We start from the raw sequence: 11,171 nt of genomic DNA on the forward strand, positions 1-11,171 counted from the left end.
ATCTCCATTATGAACTTGAATAAAGATTAAAACAATAAGCCTCAAAACTTTACCCAGACAGTCCCACCACCCAACAACCAAGAGTTACACCATCCACCACCCCCATATTATGTATTAATCATATAATTGTCATTGTGATGAGAAATTATACTGTTTTTTAGCAGTTTTGGAAAGTGTGACTCTTTTTTACATTTTCCTGTTAAAGCAGTGCTCTCAAAAATAAAAAATATCCAGCTGTTTTTTTGAAAGAGTCATTCCAGTCTTCCTATTCTTATACCTCAGGGACAGTTTGATGTGTTATGATAAATTCCTCCTCTTTGATTTGGTTAACGGAGATTGTTTTCTTTTCTTCTCTCTCCCAGCTCCACTTTGTGCCGGCGGCGCCCCCCTGCTGTTGAGGCTGTGGTATGAGCCTATGTGGCAGGAAGGCGCTGACTTTGCTGAGCAGCGTTTTCGCTGTTTGTGCCCTGGGCCTGTTGGGGATCGCTGTAAGCACCGACTACTGGCTCTACCTGGAAGAGGGCGTCATCCTTCCCCTCAACCAGAGCACCGAAGTACGCATGTCCCTCCACTCTGGCCTCTGGAGGGTTTGCTTCTTGGCTGGTGAGTTAGTGTTAAGTTTGAAACATATGAAGTATATTTATGCCTTACTTCTCAAGGCAGGGTAAACCATATGTAGTATCGACTCATTCATAACCTTTATTTAATCAGAGGAAACTAATTAAGTTGATTCTAATCAATGGTATAATGATTATAATCCATGGGAAGTGATAATGAAAAACATGATGTAACCTTTTAGATGTTCAGTTATCTGTGATGTAAGATCCACAGTCAGCCTAATCATTTAGTTCCAAACAGAGAATCTCATTTAAGGATGAAACAGAATATGAAGGTCCAGATTCACTAAGATTCCTGTGCAAGGGTTGTTTGCACATATCAGTAATTCACTAAGAAATGTAAGCAAAGTAACTTCTGGCACAAATAAACATGCATGCAAAGTCTGAATGCCAACTTTCAAAGGATTATAAATATTTAAGGTAATTTTTGAACAATCAATGAACTCAGCAGCATCATCCTGATCGTCGAAATATATTAAAGTGTATAGTTTAGATAAACATTTCATGACAGCTCTGTCCTGCACAAAGTTTTGGTGAATCTTAGTCTCAATGTCCAGATTTCAGTCTAATATATATTACACACTCACACTCACCTGTGTTTCTGTTATTATTGTATTATTGTATTGTATTTTAACTTTGCCATAATAAAAGCATTCATATCTTTCGCAATGCATGATTGAACACCTATTAAAACAGTGTTCCTCTCCAGCTCATCACAAAGGCATGCCTGGAGGTCTTGATTGGAAAAGACACACTAACTGTTAGATTTTATTCTTTTCTTAGAGACACAATGCTCCAGACAAGTGTTTCCCTAGAGTAAACCGGGTATCAACTTTTGCTCTCACCCTTTGCTCCCACTGGTGATGGCAACCGTTAACTGAATCGACAAACTGTCTTACTCTTGTTGGATGTAAACTATATATTTGATCTGCTGTCATATTACACTCAATGATATTTCTGTTTGAGCCTTTTAGAAAGTTTGACATGGAAAATGGAAAAATGTTTTGTTTAGCAAATATGCTATTTACTATTACTATTACTATTTATGTTAGTAAATTAAACCTGTGATATAATTTACTGTTGAATTGTTCCATCAACCCCTAATCCACAACTGACCTGCTCTGTCCTGTTCCAGGGTTAATCATTCAGTGATGCAATCCAGTTGTGTTTAGGTAACAGAGGTTTTCCAGCCACGTAGAAGGCCATTGCTACAGTACAAATGGACTAATGGTTCAGTGTGTGTTTTAGGGGCAATTGAGTGGCCTTATTGCCCACTTAACTGTTCGGATTTGACCCAGAAACAATTACTGCACACTATCACAGTATGTTGTTATGCAAGAGAACGTGAACGAGGTTTCATGGTGTTTTGGTTGGTATTGATGTTGGTTTAAATTCATTGGGTGTTTCGACTGTTCATTCCAGCGTGAGTTTATGTAGAGGTTCTCTACAGTCGGCCCTTACAGTCTGTCAGTGTGAGTGCTGTTAATCATGTTCAATATAGGGCATTGGACTGCAAAGCTTAAAGCAAAGTTATTTAGTAAGAGTCATTTTTATTTCTTTTAAGCATTACCTGCCATTGTTACAAATTTCTTCTCTGTAATATGTATAAGCATAATTCCCTCTTCATTCAATTGAACTTTGAGCCTAGCTTTGCATTATCTGCCTTACAGCCTTATTGATATTGCATTTGCATAAATTCCTATAGATGTTCTTCATTGCAAGTTTGAAATATAGCAGTGTTACTGTAGCCATTCAAGACTGACTGAAATGCGCCATTAATTCTGCTATATGAAGCATAGTCAACATTTTCTGTAATAGTCATTATTTCCCTCTTCTTTCCTGTAGCGGTATATGATTTAACAAATACACCAGCTACAGCCACATTACAACGGAAAGCTTGACAAGCGTGACTGTTAATAGGGAAGCCTTCCACATCTTTAAGTGATGTTTTAATAACCCAGGGGAGGGTTGGTTGGAACTGAGAGGGTATTTTTGTGATATATTTTAGTGATATTAAATGCTGACTTAATGCCAAAAGAAGTGTACAAGAGAAAATTGACAGGCTCATGATTGCCCTACACTCTCTCATGGTTCTTGCCTTAATATTTTATTTTCAGTCTTTCAGTCCTCAATCATCTACATACATCATGATCCATTCGGAGCATTTCAATTCCAGAGTTTTCCACAGAAAGTTGTTTAGTCGAGGTGGTAAACCATACAGACACATTTCATCTCATTATTGATTTCAGTGTTTTATCTAATAAAACTGCATTACTTTTTATACTGTTTGCAGAGGTCGTCCTTCAGGTGATGTGACCAGCCGCAGTATAAAACACTGTGGAAACCTTGATGTAAGGAGTGCTTGTAACAGGAACTCTAACAGGGAACACAGGCATGAGATCCGATGTCCTTAAATGATATGGTAAAATGGAAATGGACTTGTACTTATATAGCGCCTTTCTAGTCATCTGACTACTCAAGGCGCTTTCACAGTGTTTGTCACATTCACCCATTCACACAGACATTCACACTGATGGCAGTGGACATCTACATACCATCTATTCTGACCACTCACACCAAATTTACACACCCATGCGCGGGGTTCAGTGTCTTGCCCAAGGACACTTCGACATGTGGACCGGGGAAGGTGGGGATCAAACCGCCAATCTCTCAAATGGAAGAAGACCCACTCCACCACTAAGCCACAGTCACCCTTTTTTTGTTTCGTTTTTTTTTCTTTTTTATTACATCAACATAAAGTTAATAATGACGTAGAACAAACAATTTTTGGAATCTGTCATTCGATTCACAATCGCAGGAGATAAGAGTCGTAATTCTCCCACCCATAACACCCAGTGACCAGAACAATAAGATATCTTTCACAATAACATAACAGGAAACGGATGCACAGCTGCCTATACTTTCAGGTGAATTGATGCAAAACACTTTTGAAAGCCTCTGACAAATAGCAGCCACTGATATTCCTATGGTCAGGTTAAACACCTGGGTCTCCTGAAGTTACCATTATGATGCTGTCAGGGCCGACTGAGAATGTACATACAAATATGCCAATCCATCTCTTCCCTCCTTCACTTCCTCCCTCTCTTTTCCTCATCCATCTTCTCACATGTTCTCCCTCTCAGTTTCCTTCACTCAATCTTATCTCATTCTGCAAATCCAAAGATATGATATAGATTTTAGCAAAGGACATAGCCATACTGCCTAAGCGCTTCCTATGACCAAAAAACAAACCTCACTTGAAGCCCTGAAGCTGAAGTTTTAACGTCAAACTCTCACTTGGTCTCTTTCTTCTACACATGTAGGTACATGCATACACAAAAGCTCAATGGACTGGTTATTATCTAAACATATTTTTAATGCAAGATTAGAGTAAGGATCTGGTCTAGTCTGCTGCTATATTAGCACATACTGTATATTAAATGACTAAACTAGTATACAGACTGAAAGTATTAATACAACAACAATTCACCAAGCACCAAACACCCAAAACACTTGATAAATCACATCCTGAAACGGTCATGTGATAAACCAGCAAACAACTGTCTAATAAATAAAAACTGACACATACTATATGTCCTTATTATGATAAGAAGCAAGTTCCTAAATTGTCTTCCATTCTTCAACAACAGGTTAAATCCACAAAGGACGGATTCTCCAGAGCTTGACAAATTGGCAAAGATTAGCCAATGATCTAAAAGACATCCAAATAAAAATACAAATACTCTTTATATGCTCCTATAACAGCCAAACAGTATACACTGTTCTAGTATGCATTATAAACACATAGCACACATTATGAAAACCAATTATATGCTGAACCACAAAGTCTCATCTAATCCAACACCTCATAGTGTATGGGGATAATGGAGTGTTGAGAAAGACAAAAGTGCAAGAGTGTGTATTTTGGTGCTAGACTTTGTACTGTATGTGTCAGAGTGATAAAAGGAAAGGTTCTAAAATGTAATGCTGGGTTTTCCTTGCACAAATACTGGCAACAAAATCTGTCTTTCGTATAAAACAAGCTGTTGATCTCATGTTCACTAGCAACTTGCTGTGAGGATGTTTTTGTTGGCATTTAATAGCCTCACAGAAAAAATAGCTGAAATTGTAACACAGCCATATTTATGTCCTTTATTTTTGCCAGGATAGGTTTTTATCATCATGCAAAGGCTACAAGACGTCTATAAATTCTGCCAGCCTACTGTACATGTTTCTGTGTTTGTCACAGTGGACTAATTAACATTTATCTGAAACTTTATTCAATATATTTCTTTCCCTGTCCTTTGTTCCAGGGGAGGAGAAAGGCCGGTGTTTTACTATAGAGTATGTGATGCCCACTAATGTTCAGATGACCTCTGAATCCACTGTTAGTGTCCTGAGTAAGTAACTGTTCATATTCCACGATTAAATGTGAGTTTTCTGCAGTGCTGACATTGGTGGAGATAGGTCTAGCAATGTGAGACTAGGTGCAGTAACACCATGTGTCACTGAGGTAGCACATGTCTGCAGTAGCCCTTTCCAGGCCAGTTGTACTGAAGGGGTTAGCACTGACAGAGACTGCAATGCACAAGCCTTTGTTGTTACTTTCTAAGTTGTCACATATATGACTGAAGTCCACACCCTGGCACTTTGCGGCCATCTTTGTTGTTTGTGCTATTCCTAGCTCATCCCCAAGGCCAGTCCACTTAAGATAAAAGCTGGATGTGTATGAAAAATGTAACAGGGCCATTTTTATTTTGTGGTGACCCCCTGCATGGTGAACATGCATGGATACACATGAGTACTGGTAGTATGCAGGAAAATGTTCGGGACTACAGAGAGTGATGCTGTCAAGACAGCCACTTCAGATCACACATCCCTCATGTCTTCAAGCTGCAGTCCAACGATATTCTTTAACGTCAAAGAAGTAGACATAGTAAGACAAACTTGGTGTGTAAAAAATGGAACTGTCATTCTTTCTTTTAATGGTACCTTCAGTGTTCAATTCAATGTAATTTGTTCGATAAAAGAATGTTGAAAATAATTACCTTTCAGAATTTTTTTAATTCAACAAACAGTGTGTTGTATTTCAGCAATATACTGAAAGCAGCAGAACTGAGTACACTTTAACGCCTCTTTATTAATCACAAGTAATATCATTATCGCATATTATCCTCATTTTGTGCAGCCCTGCTTACAACCCTCTCTACACATTTTGTGAACAAGGTAAAATTTGAACACAAATGGCTTCTGAAATGCAATGAGTAACACACTTTAAGTAATAGCTAATAACAATAACATAAAATATGTGGGAGAAAGGAGAATTGATTTGAAGACGTGGAGGTGAAGAAGGCAGAAGACATGACATAAGCTTGAACGTGAAGGCACGCTAAAGTAAAGAGAATAAGCAGTCAGGATTTAAGTAGATGATTATAATTAAAAGAGTTTATTGGCTCCTTTCTAAAAACAAGATGAAGTTAAAATCCAGAAAATACTATTGATTTAAAGTGTTGCCCAATAGTTGTGCCATAAATTATAGCATACTCCCAGGCACATTTTAAGCACGCATTAGATGTAACTCTTTATTCAGTACTGAAACTTTTCCCAAATGTAACTCATGTTTCAGGCTTAACATGAATTATACAAAGACTTACTTTCACCTTAATTGTTTAATTCTAACAAGAGCCTATGCGGTCTCCTTGAGTTGGTTGACACACAATCCAAACTTCATTCAAATAATTAAATAAGGTTTCATTAAGGTCATGGCTTTAAACATCTGGTCCACTTAGCTGGAAGGCTATATTCTGTGTAATGGAGAACACAGTGGGGGTCTGGGAAGAAGTATTACAGACTGTTTTTTCTTCGGGGAAGTACTGTACCATTTGCTCACAGTAGGGAGGTCCAGTTTCAACTTGATATCAAGGAGGAACTATATCCTAAACCAATGAGATGTTGACTCAACAAGTAAGACCATCCTCAGTGGAAAACCTCATGCTGCTACTCTAAGGGAAAACTTTCACTAAAAAAAAGTCACTGAAGAAAATACAAAAAATTATGAAGCATTGGGACGAAGCCGTTACAAACACTGAATAATTAAAATTCAAGTCCAGGTTTTAAAAGTGATCGGTTTCTCTTGTCTTCTTTCAGAGATGATCCGTTCTGCTACACCCTTTCCTCTGGTCAGCCTCTTCTTTATGTTCATTGGTTTTGTGCTCAGTAACATCGGCCATATCCGACCCCATCGCACCATCCTGGCTTTTGTTTCTGGAATTTTCTTCATCCTGTCAGGTACTTGGTTTGGCTTTTTTACTCACACCATCTCCAAATCAAGAATTCAACAAACACTTACAAAAGTGATCTTTGCATTTGAGAAAGTGAACTTGTGCTGAAATAACAAAAGGGTAAAATGATTGTAAATAAACATACTTATCAGGTTACAGAGTTGTTTCAGGTCTATTCTGTGTCACTTCAGAAGAGAGCAGTGAAACAGAGTCATTGTTCTGATAAAACCTGTAAACGGTGGATGCATAGTTTATAATAGTTTAATAGATTCCAGCTCACTCCGTTTATCTCTCTCTGCCTCTCTCAGGTCTCTCTCTAGTCGTTGGTCTGGTGTTGTACATCTCCAACATCAATGACGAAATGTTAAACAGAACCAAAACTAACGAGGCCTACTTCAGCTACAAGTACGGCTGGTCGTTTGCTTTTGCTGCCATCTCCTTCCTGCTCACTGAGGTAACTGTTTCTGTTGTTTCTGCTTAATGCCTATGTAGTGTATATCAGCAACATGAGAGAGCTTTTCAGGGCCCTCGGCTAGAAGAAGAATTTGCTTAATCCTTGTCTGTCAGGTGTCTTAAGTATTTTATTTGTGTGTTGGGATGCTGCCTATAAAGTTCATGCTCTCATAATTCTGTTAATATTCTTAATGATAGAACTAGCATCAATTTTCTCCTCTCATCTGTTGCTTTCATGAGTTACAGTTAACATTCAACAAATACGCTTATTTACGCCTAAATTAATAGTTAAAGACACCTAAAGTCAGCCTTCTCTGTGTGAGGGACGTAATCCTTTATTGTTCACAAAAATGACAGAAAATGAATGCATCACACATCAGTGCACTAGCCACGGGTGTGCCAGTTTGTGCCAGACTTATCTCCAGACACACCCAAAGATTAATTCCCTGTTAAAGCCTTACTAAAATGTTTTGTTTAAAACTTAGGCTTTATTATAATTTTAATTATAATAATTGCTAATTATAAGATAAATTATAAATTATTGTCTTGAAAATACAACATCTGCTGTTATATGCATATATTGCATATACCAGTATGTTTGGGGTTGTAACATTAGAGAGAGCCGCATGTGGCACACTTTTTTCTGATGTAAACCCACATCGGGGGGGGGGGGGGGGGGGGGTTCTGACTACGCTAGTGTCACACATTAGCTGTTTGCATCTTTTAGCCTCTGGATTTTGCATAATCCCTTTTTTCAGATATGAACAACTGTAATGCATTGTGTTGAGTTCTCATGAAAAAAGATAATTTAGGTTTATTAAGATATGTTTATGTTTATTCTGTTTCTTTTGCGGATAATTGATTCTGCCTTTCAACCGAGCAGTGGGGTCCACAAATTGTGTCTAATGCGGTTGGTCATTGACAATACTTCACTGACAGGAAATTAATCAATAAAACACATACACACATGCTCACTGGTATAAACACATTCAACTAAGCCATTTTCGCTGATGGTTATAAGGCAAAACCATTAATCATCAAACAAGTGGATGATTCTCTAATCTGCAATTATTTATTTTATGTAATTTAAGACATTATTTATTCTAATGGTGGAAAATGCTATTATATTTGGTTTAACACGACCTGAGGAACACCTTTGTGAAAAGAATGCATTTCAGAGAATAAACTTTGTGTCTCTTTGCTTCCATCTCCCCCCAGACAGCAGGTGTCATGTCAGTGTACCTGTTCATGAAGCGGTACACAGCAGAGGAAATGTACCGGCCACATCAGGGCTTCTACCGACCTCGTCTCAGCAACTGCTCAGATTATTCCGGCCAGTTCCTCCACCCAGACGCCTGGGCCGGACGTGGTCGCAGTGCCTCCGCCATCTCTGAGGCCTCCCTCCAGATGAACTCCTCCAACTACCCTGCTCTCCTTAAATGTCCAGAGTATGAACAAATGTCCTCTTCACCTTGCTGAGTAGTTGTATTAACACTGTAGTGGTAATTTTTCTGGGTTTTGGAGTAAAATTGTCTGATAATTTGATATTATCCAACTTGAATCGCTCCCCTCTTCAAGTTTCCTGACTCTGACCTGATTCTATCTTCCCTCCTTACTGCCATTTTTTATTTACACTTTTTGCTTCTGTGGGGAGTGAAACTTAATATGAGGGTAAGCTATTTCACTTTATTCTCGGCTTGTTTCAGGGAGAGCAGGTAGAGGATGTGAGAAGAAAGGGTTTGACCAGGTTGCACTTTTATCTGATTTTTCTCTAGGTTTTAGTGATATGTGACTAGCAGCCTGCTGAAGTGACAAAGGTAGGGTGAAGTTATTTCAAATGAGTAACTTGAGTAGCCTCAGCCTGCACTGAGCAAGTCCACTATTTGCTTGTAGCACTGCCACAATACTGATAGATTTTGGACAGGAGTACATGCTACACACCTGCAGACAGAACTGAATAGGCAGCTTTGTGAAATGGATGCAAGTCTGCAGGTTTTCACAACCAAACACTAGAGCATGTGCTTTCAGCCAGAAAGCAGAAACGAATAAGTGAAATCACCCAGGTGATAACAGTTACTCAATTTGATCATAGGATCATTGCACAAATGGTGCTGACTTTTGATTTATATATATAAAAAATAAAAAGACTGTTGAAGCTCCTTTCTTCTACAGTTTGTACATATGCAACGGCTCTGTTAGTGTTCAACTTTCACTCAAATCCTCATTTGCAGTATTCTGCAGAAAATGTGCTTTTTGTTGTATTATACTGTAGGTTTTCTCAGACACATCACAGCTGTTTAAGACATGTTCATGTGCAGTCACATGCTAGAACTCAGCTTGAGCCTATGAAACACATAAAAACACATGAATGAACATGTTGAGAGAGTTATGATAAATGGCATTTGAACTTCCATATGAACTTCACCTCCTAGGCCAATGAGTATTTCTGTATGAAGTGTGCTTCTTAAACAATTTGCAGATCACACTGACTTTCACTTATCTTAACAGAAGTACTGATATTCCCTGTGTAGGTCATTTGTATATAAGCTATTCATTATTTTGTAGCCACGGGTGTTTTCCTAAACGTTTTAATCTGTAACTGAAGGGTGTAAGGCTTCACTTTCTTCTATTTACACACATTATATGTGTTTGAATGACACAGTTTGAAAGTCTACATTTGGAAGCTTGTTTTCAGAGGACCCTTTCAGCAGTTTTAATATTGACACCAAAGGAAATGTTTGCATTATAGGCTGCTAGTATGACAAACATTCTTTTAAAGGCCTACATATGCTTAACTAACTAACTTTAGGTGTATCATTGAATATTCTTGTTAAGTGAAGGAAACGGCCAATAAATGTTTTATTTGCTCCCATAGCCCATTATTAAGTTATACATGACTGTGTTCAGTGTTTCAAACAATACAGATTATATTCTCTTTAGAACCATTGTTCCTATATACAATCTTATTTAGTAAAGTAATGAAAGACATAAAGTGTAACATCTAAAAAGAAAACAAGCAGCAGATGAGCAACACTGATTGATTGTGTTGATCAGATTACAGTCATATAACACTTTTTATACATTTAAAGAAGAAAAAAGGTTGAGAATGTGTTTGATGGAGAATGTGAGGCAGGTGGTGTTTAAGACTGTTTTGATGAAGCCATTGTGAATGTAAGGTTTGCTGAAGGAAAAACCGCTAAATGAGATTTCTTTTTGCATATAGTAAAATACCTCTCCGATATATAAAGCCAAATTATAAATGCATATTTTTCTAATTTAGCCCCTTATAATGCAGTCCATAGTGTGCCAAGGAAGAAGCTGTATCCAGGTTAATTGGCTTAAGGTTGAGGTTTTGAATATATACATTTCATGCAGTGTGAGTAAACATATTACAGAGAAGCATTTTGTCTTGTGCAATATTTTTAGTTAGTTTGTCATACTACTAAAGTTATAATTATTGTCAGTATTTAATGTTGCATGGTGTGAACTCCACATATTATTAATGGCATGCAACATTTCATCACAGAATCATGGTATTCCACCTGCAGTACATATAAACAAAACAACTAACAAACACAAACTGTGCCAGGCTACGCTAACTCTGTTTTGGTTTATGGACCAGTTTAATTTTGGTTATTCTAAACATTGTAAATATGAAATCATCAGTTTTCGTTTATAGATTATTTTTTGTATAGATGGAAGTACATGTAAAATTATGATTGTTTTGTTGTTGAGTAGATTAGTCTGCAGTATATGTGGCAGCTGCACTGCCTCCTGCATCACAGTGAGAATGTGAGATGTGCATAATGTTAAACTTACA

The 11,171-nt window shown here is 37.7% G+C and overlaps 1 protein-coding gene across 1 annotated transcript; it reads left to right on the forward strand.

Annotated features, from left to right (window-relative positions):
* Positions 1-407: 407 nt before the first annotated feature.
* On the forward strand, positions 408-8,830 carry LOC310961228 (voltage-dependent calcium channel gamma-5 subunit; the record flags this gene model as incomplete). The annotated part of the gene is made up of 5 exons (XM_083933228.1): positions 408-603; positions 4,931-5,017; positions 6,765-6,905; positions 7,207-7,352; positions 8,570-8,830. The coding sequence occupies 5 exons, from the start codon at positions 408-410 to the stop codon at positions 8,828-8,830; spliced, it is 831 nt and encodes a 276-aa protein (XP_083789354.1).
* Between the last annotated feature and the right edge of the window lie 2,341 nt (positions 8,831-11,171).

The sequence above is a fragment of the Echiichthys vipera genome (genome assembly GCF_963691815.1).
Source record: "Echiichthys vipera genome assembly, chromosome: 2".
NCBI lineage: Eukaryota > Metazoa > Chordata > Actinopteri > Perciformes > Trachinidae > Echiichthys > Echiichthys vipera.